The sequence below is a fragment of the Microcaecilia unicolor genome, chromosome 7 (assembly GCF_901765095.1).
Source record: "Microcaecilia unicolor chromosome 7, aMicUni1.1, whole genome shotgun sequence".
Classification (NCBI taxonomy): Eukaryota; Metazoa; Chordata; class Amphibia; order Gymnophiona; family Siphonopidae; genus Microcaecilia; species Microcaecilia unicolor.
This window is the reverse complement of record NC_044037.1, coordinates 292,174,240-292,189,300: the sequence shown is the minus strand read 5'-3', so window position 1 is coordinate 292,189,300 and position 15,061 is coordinate 292,174,240. Positions and strand designations below refer to the sequence as shown.

The following is a 15,061-nucleotide window of genomic DNA, read 5'->3' as shown; positions in this document are numbered from 1 at the left end:
AGAAAGAGATAATCACTGAATGCTCACATGGCAAAGAAGGAACAGGATATATGAGCTCATAGTGACACATTGTCCCAGCATTAATATTCACACTTCTGTTATGTTTATACAGTGCTGAGGAAAGAAGTGTGAACCCAAGGCCTGGCTACTGGACCCCCACAGAGAAAGAAAGGAAGAAAAGAGACAAGGGAGTTTACAGATTGAAAATGTAAGAGAGCAGGGGGAGATGCCTTGGCTACCGGAGGAGATACTTGAGAAATTTCCTAGTTTTGCCAGAGAACAGGAAGATGTTGAAACCCTAAAGAACACAATAAAACAAGTGCAGGAAAGGCAAGCGGGGTATCCCATGTTCATAGAAAGGAGAGATCTCCTTTATAGAGAAACTCAGGATGACCAAGGAGAGGGTTCTAGAAAAGAATTGGTAGTTCCCAAGGCCTTCTGATCCATGAACATCCCCTGGCGGGTCATAAAGTGGAGGAGTGGCCTAGTGGTTAGGGTGGCGGACTCTGGTCCTGGGGAACTGAGGAAATGTTTTGTACATTTTGGGGATCTTGCCGGGTATTTGTGACCTGGATTGGCCACTGTTGGAAACAGGATGCTGGACTCAATGGACCTTTGGTCTTTCCCAGTGTGGCAATACTTATGCACTTATTTGACAATTGTCGTTATTTACACATTTCAACTCAACCCTTGTTGCGTGAACTATCCTGGATTCAATATATGTATGTATATTTTATATGTGATTGCATGTAACTGAAAGCAAGTGGTACATTAACAAGCGAGTGAGCCATGTCTGCTGAACATAGACTGTTGCATTTTTAGATGATGTGCATGGACGTTCAATTCTTGTACACCAGAGTCAATCTAGAAAATAATCAGCATTCTTCCTGCATGCATCATCAGTTCAGAAAAGAGGTTTCTGATTCAAAAATCTTTACTGCTTATGATTACTGAACACACGTAATGATGATTCCTCAGGCTAGCTGCATCTGCAGTTACTGAGACATGCATAAAGTACCTAAGATTGATGGTGGTGGGAATCTTAAAATAGCATCTGACTCCAAGGCTGGTTAGGCAGTCCTTCTGCTCGAATTGTAACATAGTAACATAGCAAATGATGGCAGATAAATACCTACACAGTCCATCCACTCTGCACATACTTTGCGATTAAACTCTGGCATCATAAATAGATTAGTTGGCAACATGCCACAATGCTGACCACATAAAGGCAATTAGATATGATGCAGTCTTAGAAGAGTGATTTTGTATTTTGTTTGCAGCCTAGTCACATCCATGATCAATACACTAGTGGAACCCAGCCCGTTTCCTCAACAAGGAAACGGGCCCTAGAAAGGCTCTCTTGTAAGCGATTTTTTGTCTCTCCCTTCCCATCCCTCCCCTCCTCTCCCATGTCCAGTGATTCTTCTCTTCCCTCCCCTCCATGTCCAGCGATTCTCCTCTTCCCTCCCCTCCATATCCAGCAATTCTCCTCTTCCATCCCCTCCCATCTGTGTCCCGCAACTCTCTCTTCTACTGTTCTCCCATCAATTCTCCTGTGCCCTGCCCTCTCCTCCCTCCCTCCCTCCCTCGATTCTCTCCTCCTCTCGATTTGTACCGGAATGTTCTCTGGCTGGCTGGCTTCTGTTCTGTTCATAACATCCCTCCTGACGTCAGCTCGCCTCCAGCGTTCCCTTCCCTCTCACTGTTCCGCCCACTGACGTCATTACGTTTTGACGCGAGGGCAGGCAGTGAGGGGGAATGGAACGCTGAAGGCTGGCTGACGTCATCAGATGTTACGAACCCAGGCAGCCAGACAGCGATGGAACGTTGGAGGTACAAATTATTATATAGAATGATTAAACCAACAATGTAACAATGTTGCTATCAACATTCTGGGGCCCTTTTACTAAGTTGCGTAGGCACCTATGCACACCCAAAGCGTGTCGGTTTGGGATGACCACCTGGCTACCACGTGGCCCGGGCGGTAATTTCATTTTTGACACACGTCCCCTACGTGCACCAAAAAATACTTTTTATTACCAGGCGGTAAAAGGCATTCTACGTGAAGTAGACCTTTACCGCCTGTTTAACTCATGAGACCTTACCGCTAAGTCAATGGGTGGCAGTAAGGTCTCAAAGCCAAAATGGACGAACGTCAATTTTCAGTTAAAATGTAAAAAAAAAAAAAGGCATTTTTACAGGTGCGCTGAAAAATTATTCTGCACGCTTCCAAAACACATGCCTACACTATCACGGGCCATTTTTCAGGACACCTTAGTAAAAGGACCCCTCTATTTGCTAATGTTTTAACCTTAAGATATCATCCACTCCCCCACTGAGATACACAACACCCCACACTCATAACATGTGATAGGAATGTGATATAAAATACGCACACTTGATCCTGATTTGTCGTTAATATTTTTGGGACACAGACCATAGAAGTCTACCCGGTACTGATCTTACTTCCTAAGTACTGGAGTTGCTGTCTAAGTACTGCCAATTTTTATTTCGGCTCCATACTCTTCTTATATAGGAATTCTCCAGGTTTATCCCAGGCATTTTTGAATTCCGTCTCTGTTTTTGTTTCCACCAGCTCCACTGGGAGGGCATGCCAAGCGTCCACCACCCTCTCTGTGAAAAAGAACATTCTGAGGTTGCTCATCAGTCTACCTCCCTTCTATACAAGAATATACTAGACTCCGCAAAATCCTATTCAAACAAACCCTCACAAAGAGCAACCATATCTCAAACAATTAATTATTACCCGAATTGGTTATTACTCTATCTATCATTAACTTTCTCTTTGCTTCATGTACAATTTCTCATTCATAAAAAGATTTTCTAAATGTTAAACATCCATAGTTATCCCCGTTCCTTTATGATACTGTATTGTAAAATTGGATTCTTACAGCAAATTACTTTCTTATGCATTATTCTTTGTTGTGTATCCTATACTGTTTATTGCAAGCCACATTGAACTTAAACTTGTTTGGGATAATTGTATTTTATATTGATGGTTATTTCCAGTATATTCAGTACAAGCAGATTTACATACAGTCATGTCTTATCACTATATATATTCACACAGACATTTTATCATTATTTTATCATTGTTTTCATAATTTCATATATGTATGTGTTTTATCTATATCTATCTATCTATCTATCTATCTACGTACTGTATATATATATATATATATATATATATATATATTGTTTTTTGAATTTGATTTGTTTTTAATATTTATTGCATATATCAATATTCACTATTCTCTGATATAGACACATGCCCTAAATATAAATTTAGTTTTGTATGCATTTTAATTCATAAATAAAATAGTCAGTTATTTTAACATTTATATTTATCTACTTTATTATATTTTTACATTTATGCATATATGTGTGTATTCTACATGTTTATTATTTAATATTTGACTTGTTTTTATCGTATATATATAATTTTATAGACTCCTGATGCAGGCCTAACGGCCAAAACACGACGTTGTGTCGAGTCTTCATACTTCAAATAAACTTTCTCATTTAATGTACATCTTCCTGTCTTTGGTATCCTTGGTCGCTCTCCCACTTTTTTTGTTGTACTGGGATAATGTGGGACATAAATGTCACAAATCAATAAATACATGTCCTATGGTTCTACTACTTCCCAGGTCTCTGGAAAATATGTGTTTATAAATGAATACCGTTCAAGTATTTAAATGACTATATCATACCTCACCTATCCCCCCTTTCCTAGTGTAGGGTATCAATATGCAGGTCATCAAGTCTCTTCTCATATGTCTTTGTGCACAAACCCCATACCACGTTTGTCACCTTCCTTTGAATTGCTTCAAGTCTTTTTACGTCCTTAGCAAGAGAGGGCCTTCAAAACTGAACGCAAACCTCTAAGTAGGGAATCTGCAATGACGTAGGTCTGATTTTATCACAGGACACCTATGTCAGAAATTCAAAAAGGGGCCCTATTTTAAGAGAACTGTATAGAAACATGATGGCAGATAAAGGCCATATGACCCATCCAGTCTGCCCATCCTTTGTAACCCTTAATTCTTCCTGTTCCTAAGCAATCCCACATGCTTACAAGTGACACAGATGCCTATAGGCTCCCATATCCAGCCCCAATAACATAGTAACATAGTAGATGACAGCAGAAAAAGACCTGCACGGTCCATCCAGTCTGCCCAACAAGATAACTCATATATGCTGCTTTTTTGTGTATACCCTACTTTGATATGTACCTGTGCTCTTCAGGGCACAGACCGTATAAGTCTGCCCAGCACTATCCTCACCTCCCAACCACCAGCCCTGCCTCCCAACCACTGGCTCTGGCACAGACCGTACAAGTCTGTCCAGCACTATCCCCGCCTCCCAACCACCAGCCCCGCTATACAATAGTGAGCAAATATTGATGTACTTCTTTACTCTTGCTCCAAGGCAGGGGTAAATGTACATGTATTGTCTGTGTGTACTTACGTATTTTACAAAACAATCTGTGTGCATCCAAATTCTGCCCCTGACCCACCCAATCCACACCCTCAGGAATGTCAACATGTACATTGCATGCAAGTGGGTGCACACTTTTTGAACGTGGACATTTTACATGTTTATTTATTTATTTATGACATTTACATACCACATTATCCAGAGCGTATACTCCGATTCAATGTGGCTTACATAGTAAACAACATTATTGAGAAATACATAATAGAAGTTAACAGACATTAAGATACATCATTTGAATCGCTACAGAAGCTAAGTAAGATTTTATAAATTCTTGTATACTTTGGACACTTGCTCCTGAGGAGGCTCCTTCGACCCATCTAGCACTTGGACAGGGTTTGTGCTGCCCGAGCATGCCCCGCTGCCGTCCGTCTTATAGAATCCAGTTCCGCAAGCAGGACAGCATAGCTTTACTGGTGCCAGCTTAGTTCTGTACAAGCACCCCGGGCATACCACATGACCCACCGCTGCTCCATCCTCCACAGCCAGCTCCACAGAAGCACAAAGATGATGGGGCATTCTCTCCTTTGAATTCCAATTGCTCACCATTATGTTATGTTATGTTAATAGGGATTTATTACTCGCCAGCTCGCTTGAATTAGATTCAAGGCGAGTTACCATGTGCAAAAATTCAAAACTGATAACAACAATCAGGAGGTACAAATAAAAACAAATTCAAATGCTAAGTACAATAATACTAGTAATCAGTGCTTTTTTTTCTAGCAAACGGGTGTCGTTACTAAAATGCCAGGCCACCCTTCAGGGGTGGGGTGATCACTGAAGGACCCACCCCACAATAGCCAGGCCCCCTGCAACCAGTCACAAAATCTATGACAAGACAGAATTGGTGTGTAGAGCCTGAACTCTTTCATTAAAACTTGGGGACTATGGGTCAATTTTAGCAGACAATGGAAAAGGTGCTGGTACTCAGTAGCCCCAAGTACCCCCTCAAAAAAAGCCCTGCTAGTAATACAAGATCTAGTAGACAGATACGTTTTAGGGCTTTACAAAACAAGGAATAGTTATCTAGTAGTCGAAGCAACAGTTTTAAACTGACAGACGGGAAAGCTAACAGCAAGTACTTGCAACTCCTAGCTGTTTCTCTAAATTTTCACAGGTTCACCAACTTGGGAGCCACCTTCATGGCAGACACCATCTGAAAATGTAAACACTAAACAAAGTACTTTAAAAACAACCCAAGCCTGCACAGGCAATCAGTGTAGAGTATTCAATAAAGGTGTTATATGATCCCACCAAGACTTCTGAAATATCAACCTTGCAGCGAAATTCTGAATCATCTGAATTCTAGAAAATTGTTTAGAAGACAGACCCAAGTAGAGAGACTATGACAATCTCCAGCTTCTTTACACTCTCCGTGTGCTCCTCCCTGGATTTTATGGTGGCCGCGAATGCCTCCAGTCCACGCGTGCAACCTCCACCCTCCAGTGCCACATATGACATCAGCCACTCTAAACGTCCAACAGAAACTCGTTCCCAGTATTTCGCACAACTTGCCACCATCTTCAGCACTTTGCTCTTCTCTCGCTTCACCAATGCGGGAAACACTGCCATGACGACTCGATGATTTCCTCCCACCCTTCCCAGGTACTCATTGTGCTGATGTCAGCTCTCAGGTCCGTCTGCACGGGCTTTTCGTGGGCTGGGAGAATTCAAAAATTTTACCAGTCTTTTCCCCGGTGCAAGTAGTATTTGTAAATCCCAGATCGGTATTCACAGTCTCTCCAGGTGTGTCTCTTCACCGCTCAATGTATTTTCTTTCAGTCACAGAGCAAAAAAAAAAAAAAAAAATTGTAATCCACAAAGCAACCAAATTTGTAATCCACAGGGCAGCCAAATTTGTAATCCACAACCAACTGTTCTCTCTCCTTTTACTCCCAACACCCCACGTTGGGCGCCATTTTTGTATGACACGGTTTTCAGACCCTGCTAGCTCAGCTTCGGTTCCAACTCAGAGTCCTACCCGGGCTCACAAACTTCACAGTGTCACAGGAAACCACACACATACGTCCCACTTCGCCTGCAGTTGAGTTTGGCACTGGTTTAATGGTCCGGAATAGAGATCCAGGGTGTTGGGAGTTTTTCCAGAACCTATTTTTTTTTGGAGCTGCTTCTCTCAGTCCGGGAGCACTCGCTCTCCCTCTTTTACAAACGGCTACGCTGCACTCCAGTTGTTTTATAAAATGCAACTGAACTTTACTACTACTATTTAACATTTCTAAAGCACTACCAGGGTTGCGCAGCGCTGTGCAATTAACAAAGAAGGACAGTCCCTGCTCAAAGGAGCTTACAATCTAAAGGACAAAAAGTGCAGTCAATCAAGATTGAGGCAGTCTAGATTTCCTGGATAGAGGTACAATGGTTAAGTGCTGAAAGTGACATTGAAGAGGTGGGCTTTGAGCAAGGATTTGAAGATGGGTAGGGAGGGGGCCTAGCGAATGGGCTCAGGGAGTTTATTCCAAGCATAGGGTGAGGCGAGGCAGAAAGGGCGGAGTCTGGAGTTGGCGGTGGTGGAGAAGGGTACTGAGAGGAGGGATTTGTCCTGTGAGCGGAGGTTACGGGTAGGAGCGTAAGGGGAGATGAGGGTAGAGAGGTAATGAGGGGCTGCAGATTGAGTGCATTTGTAGGTTAGTAGGAGAAGCTTGAACTGTATGCGGTACCTGATCGGAAGCCAGTGAAGTGACTTGAGGAGAGGGGTGATATGAGCATATCGGTCTAGGTGGAAGATAAGTGGCAACTTTACTGGAACTTCTGCAACCAGCAGGTGAACACTTCAGAACCTTTTTATACACACAGCTCCATTCAACACCACGTATGATGAACTTATCCCCTCTTCTTCACGCTTCTGTACATCACAGACCCCTGTCCTTTACCCATCCTATTCTGTCAGCAATAACCCCAAGGCTGATCCTCCCTACACCCGATATCAATCCATTTCTTTCACGCATAGACCCCCTTTTGGTTGTCTTTCTTCCAGCAGTGCACCTTGCAGGGCTACACTCTGGCCTTGGGCAGGCTTCCCCTGACATGGTCTTGCTTCCAGGCTGGATTCCCCTCATCCACCTGAAGCTCTGTCTCCTTTCCAGTTGCCACTTACGGGGCAGCAACTATTCCTTTACTCAGCCTGAATTTATTCCTTCACTCCGGGATCCCTCAATACTCCCAAGGGTCCTGGCGGGGGTACAGGCAACCAAAGACCTCATGCACCTCGCTCCAATCCCTTTTATTAAACTCAAACTCCACCCCTGATGTCACTTATTTATGCAACTTCTCTGCCAACCCCTCCCTGGCAGGCCTCCCACTCACTCTCTAGCCCACTGACAGGGCTTCTCTCCCCCCCCCCCCCCCCAGGGCCTCTGGAATAATAGACCACCAGGGTCCCGTGGGGGCTGTAGCAAGCAGTAGCAGGCAACCGGGCAGAGCCTCTGGGCCCCCTAGAGTCTCCGGGCACAGAGGATGGGCAGACTTGGTGGGCCATTTGGCCTTTATCTACATTTCTGTTTCTATAATTTTTCTTGTCTTAATCTTTATCCACTCTCCTTTATTCTTTTTTTTCCCCTCCTTCTCTCTCCTTTCCATTTTATAATTTCTTGTCTCATTCTTTATCCATTTTTCTCTCCCTTCACTCCTCCCCGGGAACTCCGCTCACTGGGCAGATCTCTCTTATCTGCACCCTTCTCCTCCACCGCTAACTCCAGACTCCGTTCCTTCTATCTTGCTGCACCGTATGCCTGGAATAAATTTCCTGAGCCGGTACGCCAAGCCTCATCTCTGGCCATCTTCAAATCTAGGCTAAAAACCCACCTCTTCGATGCTGCTTTTAACTCCTAAACCTAACCCTTCAACTGTCCCCTATCCCTGATATGTCCTGTCTGTCCTAACCCTTATCCCTTACTTGTCCTGTCTGTCTGTCATAATTAGATTGTAAGCTCTATCGAGCAGGGACTGTCTCTCCATGTTCAAGTGTGAAGCGCTGCGTACGTCCGGTAGCGCTATAGAAACGATAAGTAGTAGTAGTAGTACTGCCCAGTTGCCTGAATGGTCAGTCCAACCCTGGAATGTATTATAGCAATAAACAAACCACCTATATACAACCCAAGATCTCTGATCATCAGTGACACCAACTGTACAGATATTCCAGGACCTGGGCACTCAAACATATATTTGGTGAGTATGGAGTACCATGAGATAGACAGCACTGTGCTCCCTGCCATCAGATAACCTCCCTGTTTATATCAGACATCAAGGTAGAGAATAAACAGCAGATACGGACATACATTACAATACAATATGCTTCTATACAGCTGATACCTTCAGTTTCTTAGTGGTTTATAATAATTAAAATAGCAAGACAGTCTCTTGGGAAGCAAAAAAACAGAATTTTATGCAAGAACTAATTTTAACAAACTTCTTAAAAAGGTAGGTGTTTTACATTTTTTCTTGAATAAGAAAAAAATATATAACTGAGCAGCAAAACAAATATGAAAATCATTCCAGGATCTCGATGTTTGAACTGCAAGAATTCTATCAAACATTTTAAATCTCTTTACTCCCTTAATAGACGGAAGGGTGAAAAGTGAATTGTGAAATTATCTTCTAACCTTATTATCGGAAATAAATTCTATATAATCCACTGTTCTTGTGTTTTTTCACCTGTGTTGACACTGCTATTGAGTGAATGGGGAAGGCAGGGAGAGTGACGGGGAACTGGAACTGAAGAAATGCTAAGAGTACTGGGCTTACTTAATGTGCAGGACATCAGACTCACAGAAACAGAAGCCTGCCCTTGAAGATCAGCAACGCGGCCGTGCCGAAGAGGACTTCGGCTGGCGGGGGGTTGGGGACCCCTGCCATCAAAGGTACTGACGGCAGCGGGGGAGGGTTGGCAGCGGTGGGAAGAGGGGGTCGAAAGGGTTGGCGCTGGGGGGGGGTAAAAGGTGGTGGTGGCAGCGGGGAGGTCAAAAATGGTGGGGGGGAGGGGCAGCGCCAGGGGGGGGGCTAAAATGTGCCACCTCACCTCGGGCTCTGGATCCCCCTCCCGCCGAAGTCTGCCTACGCCACTGATTCGGGTATTTACCGGCCAGTTTGAAGATAACAGGTTATGTCAATATTCAGACATAGCTGGTTATCTTTAAACCAGTCAAAGATATACCACGGTTTGACGCAGCCAAATATGACCACCAAACCCAGTTACCATATTGGCAGATAGATGGTTATATCTTCTGATATAACTGGTTATCTTCCAGCTGCTAACCGCGGATATTGAGCAATGGATAGCTGGATATATGGTTACCTCCGCTCTCAAGACAAATCCCTCCTTTCAGTACCCTTCTCCACCACCTCCAACTCCAGGCTCCGCCCCTTCTGTCTCACCTCACCCCATGCCTGGAACAAACTCCCTGAGCCTATACGCCGTGCCCCCTCCTTACCCATCTTCAAATCAATGCTCAAAGCCCACCTCTTCAATGTCGCCTTCGGCACCTAATCAGGAAAACTTAACTACCCCAACTTGACATTTCATCCTTTAGATTGTAAGCTCTTCAGAGCAGGGACTGTCCTTAATTGTTAATTTGTACAGCGCTGCGTAACCCTAGTAGCGCTCTAGAAATGTTAAGTAGTAGTAGTAGTAGTAGTAAATAGTGCTAAATATGATGCGGATAATGTTTATAGTACGAGGATTTAAATAGTAGTATCTACTGATACCAGGCATTGAGTGTTCTGCCCCTCATATTCATGGAGGTAGGCCATATTGTGATGTATGTTTGATATGAGTATTGTTTGTATTTAATTACATTGTCTATGTAATAGTTAGCACTGTGTACTATGCCCCCCCCCCTATAGTTTGCAGTATCCTGTGATTGACTCCTTGTGAGCTTTCCCTATTGGCTCTCAGTTTGAGCTAGAGCCAGCCCTCCCTCTCTGCCCTTGTGGGCTGTGTGAGAGCCCAGTTTTTGCTAGCATGCATTTGTGATCAGGAGCTGTTCTAGGGGGCTGATCCCTCCTTAATTTACTGTAATTAAGTTCTTGCAACATTTCTCCAAGTCATTCCCCTTTTATTTCCCCTGAGTTTGTCACCCTTATTTCTTTTGAGAGCCATAGCATTTCCTCTCAGTGGGCTGAGGTTCTGGCCATCTCCATGCCTCTAGGCTGGCTAGATAGAGACTCTATGTGCAGAAGTCAACATTTCTCTTCTAAGCAACTGAACTGTAAGTTGGATTTTCTTTGTTTATTCTGAGTACTACAATAAAGAAGATTTGCTTAAGAATTGAGAGTCAAAGCTTCTACTTCGGGATGGTTTAAGCTGGCTGTTAAAGCTAAACTATACTTTGCCTATGTAACCCGGTCCTGCTATCCCATGTTAGAAGGGGCACTTATTCACGCTGGTCCCGTCAGCTCATCCACTCAGGAACCACAAGACACTCAGAGGATTAAAAGAACTGGAACATTTAACTCTTAATTGATGGATCCCATTGCATTGGTCTTCACACAGTCAATTATATTTCATATTGCTTTCCAGGTGATCATAAGCAACAATACTTTTCTGGGCTTATACACATGCTTAACCCTCATGCCTGTCCTGCAGCCCCATCAGAACCCAGAGCAGATTTCACACTCCCAATGTACTTCAATACCATCCGGGCTGGACTTCCAGTAACTGCATACTCCCCTCGGGCTGCCAACCCGAATGCCTCACTATCAGTCGGGGGTAGACTGCAATTCCACCCGAGCCCTGTTTATGGCCGGACTCCCCAATCCGCTGAGTTTCTGGCTCCTATAATGGCTGATGCAATATAACAGCTTACTATCCAGATAATCAATCCGCTGGTTACACTGCTATAGGACGTCCCCTTCTCTTGCGATGGGTCATCTGGCAGAAGAACTAACATCTAACTCCCACACCAAGAGCTGGTTACTTTATCAAGAGGCAGAACCAGAGACAGGATCCTTTCACCAGGGCTTCCCTTATATATTCTCTGAGCTTCTACCGGGTCCCCTAGCCACTCCCCCCGTGACCTGTCACCCAGGACTCACTCCCGTGGCGTAGCGAGGGTGGCTGCCACCCAGGGCAGTTCACCGCTGCGCACCCCCTCTGGGCGCATCAAGCCCCCCCCCCCCGAGTTCATTCTTGCCTGCCGTGTGCATGTCGCTGGGGGGGTGTCGGTTCCGCTAGTTCCCTGCTCCCTCTGCCCCGGAACAGGAAGTAACCTGTTCCGGGGCAGAGGGAGCAGGGAACCAGTAGAGCCGACACCCCCCCAGCGGCGTGCACCCGGGGCAGACCGCCCCTACTGCCCCGCCCTTGCTACGCCACTGACTCACTCTATCATGTTCTCAAACAAACCATGGGTTACACCTACTACTACTACTACTACTTAGCATTTCTATAGCGCTGCCAGGGTTACGCAGCGCTGTACAAGTTTAAACATGGGGAAGGACAGTCCCTGCTCAAGAGAGCTTACAATCTAAAGGTAAAAACTATGTAGTCAGTGTAGGTATCAGGAATAGGAAGGTGGTTAGGCACCAAAAGCAAGGGAGAAGAGATGGGCCTTGAGTAAGGACTTGAAAATGGGCAGCGAGGGCGCATGGCTTATGGGCTCAGGAAGTCTGTTCCAGGCATAAGGTGATGCGACGCAGAAGGGGCGGAGTCTGGAGTTAGCGGTGGTGGAGAAGAGTACAGAAAGGAGTGATTTGTCCTGAGAGCGGAGGTTACGGGTGGGAACATATGGGGAGAGGAGGGTAGAGAGGTAATGGGGGGCTGCAGATTGAGTGCACTTGAAGGTCAATAGGAGAAGCTTGAACTGTATACGGTAGTGGATCGGGAGCCAGTGAAGCGACTTGAGGAGAGGGGTGATATGAGAGTATCGGTTCACGCAGTAGATAAGACGTGCGGCGGAATTTTGGACAGATTGAAGGGGGGATAGGTGGCTAAGCGGGAGGCCAGTGAGGAGAAGGTTGCAATAGTCAAGACGAGAGGTAACGAGCGAGTGGACGAGGGTTCGGGTGGTCTGTTCAGAGAGGAATGGGCGAATTTTGCTAACATTATAGAGGAAGAAGCGACAGGTCTTAGCTGTCTGCTGGATATGGGCAGAGAAGGAGAGGGAGGAGTTAAAAATGACTCCGAGATTGCGGGCTGAAGAGACGGGGAGGATGAGGGCGTTGTCAACAGTACACCTAGAACAGTACACTTCTAGATCCATTAGAATATTGATTCTTTACATATGAGGTTGTTATACATATAAACAAATATTTAATAGATCATTTTTTTTTTGGGGGGGGGGGGGGGATTCAGTTCTTGCTTTCTATTATTCACAACTACAATTACTGCTGCCGCTATTAGGACACTGTGAGTGAGGCAAAGGAACAAGAAGACTTCTTTTCATCTTACCACAATGTAGATCTGAGGTTTCCGTCTTTTTGCCAGATCAATGATATTTCCTCCATTGTAATAAAGGTTTTCAATGCAGCCATGAAAGTTTTTCCTCAGAAAGGTTCCTGGCTTTCCTGGTACTGGAATCCCTCCGAAACTGAGCTTTGGGAAAGAACAAATCCAACACTCTATTACCTGCCCAACTAAGAGGAAATTAAACCATTTGGTGTCTCCAGCGATTAGAGAGCACCTCAAATTAGGTCATGAATTAGCACAGACAACTTAGTAAGGTGCTTATTACTGGTTTTAAGCTAGATTTTTTTTTGTTAACTATAAAAATGTAAACATTTATATTTGTTACATTTGTACCCCACGTTTCCCCACTCATGGCAGGCTCAATGCGGCTTACATGGGGCAATGGAGGGTTAAGTGACTTGCCCAGAGTCACAAGGAGCTGCCTGTGCCTGAAGTGGGAATCGAATTCAGTTCCTCAGGACCAAAGTCCACCACCCTAACCACTAGGCCACTCTTCTACTTATAAAAATGTAAACATTACATTCAAAGGAAACTCTTTGATACAGAAATCAGAGAGATTCTTATATACAAAATGAAAAAAAAAAAGAAAAAAACAGAGAGAAACCCAAATACCTCCTTGAAATAATATTATGTAAGAATCACTCAACACAGTCCACAGTTGAGGAAAAAGAAGAAAGCAAGGAAAAATTCCACGGAAATTTTATATTATTTTTTTACAAAATCAAGAATATAAAGATGGAAATTTGTACGTGTTTATATTACAAATATCTTATATGCTGAAGTATGTAAAAGGAAATTATTATTGAAATTGAAAATTGAAAGTTTGGTAGCTACATATAGCAGTGTAACAAAAAGATGAATGAGGAAAATCATAAGTACCTAAGTATTGCCATACTGGGAAAGACCAAAGGTCCATCGAGCCCAGCATCCTGTTTCCAACAGTGGCCAATACCCAGCAAGATCCCAAAAATGTACAAAACATTTTATACTGCTTATCCCAGAAAGAGTGGATTTTCCCCACGTCCATTTAATAACGGTCTATGGACTTTTCCTTTAGGAAGCCGTCCAAACCTTTTTTAAACTCCGCTAAGCTAACCGCCTTTACCACATTCTCTGGCAACGAATTCCAGAGTTTAATTACACATTGAGTGAAGAAAATGTTTCTCTGATTCATTTTAAATTTACTACATTGTACCTTCACCGCATGCCCCCTAGTCCTAGTATTTTTGGAAAGCGTGAACAGACGCTTCACATCTACCTGTTCAACTCCACTCATTATTTTATATTATATCTCCCCTCAGCCGCCTTTTCTCCAAGCTGAAGAGCCCTAGCTGCTTTAGCCTTTCCTCATAGGGAAGTCGTCCCATCCCCTTTATCATTTTCGTCGCCCTTCTCCCACATATATTCTAAGGGGCCCTTTCACTAAGCTGCGGTATGGTCCACTTGCATTCAGCGTGCACCAAAACAAGACTACCGCCAGGCTAGCGCACCCCCTGGCAGTAATTTCGAATTTGGCATGCGTTTAGTCCGCTGGAAGACATTATTATTTGATTTTCTACCGTGCGTGGTGTTTCTGGCGGTAATCAGCAGTTGATGCACGCTGAACTATGACCATGTGGGTAGCACATGAGCCCTTACCACTAGATCAATGTATGGCCGTAAATAGGCACATGCAAGTTTTAATTTTAGCACACGCCTGTTTCCCGGCCCATTAAAAAAAATTGCCTTTCTTCCCTAAGTTCATACTAATGTAACAGTATCAGTTTATTACTGAAATATGTAGCATATTTGCTGGATTATATATACAGCAATATATTTGTGTATCTTTTAAAAATATATATTTGGCACGGCAGCAGAGAGAATAGTTTCATTTCAAGCCACTCTCTCTCCATTCCTTTTTCTGGGAACTTCTGAGAGCAGGGATCACAAACACTTAAACACAAAAGAGCTTCCTCTGCCCTCCCACCTAACAAAAGATGGACTAAGGTGGACACCTGAATAAAACAAAGAACTCAGGAGAAGCATAAACAGGACATTTGCTTGTCAAAGGTATACCTGCCCCTCCCATCAGCTTCCAGACATGTGCAGAAAGGAAGGACTTGTAATGTGTATCTGCCTCAGAGA

The 15,061-nt window shown here is 44.0% G+C and overlaps 1 protein-coding gene across 4 annotated transcripts in view; it reads right to left on the bottom strand.

Annotated features, from left to right (window-relative positions):
- The window catches only part of CNTNAP5 (contactin associated protein like 5), a 531,488-nt gene that overhangs the window by 337,963 nt on the left and 178,464 nt on the right, over positions 1–15,061 (bottom strand). For all 4 annotated transcript variants that reach the window (XM_030209381.1, XM_030209382.1, XM_030209384.1 and 1 more), the window contains exon 5: positions 12,920–13,063. In XM_030209381.1, the coding sequence (XP_030065241.1) occupies positions 12,920–13,063 (144 nt within the window). The remainder of the gene's footprint in view (positions 1–12,919; positions 13,064–15,061) is intronic.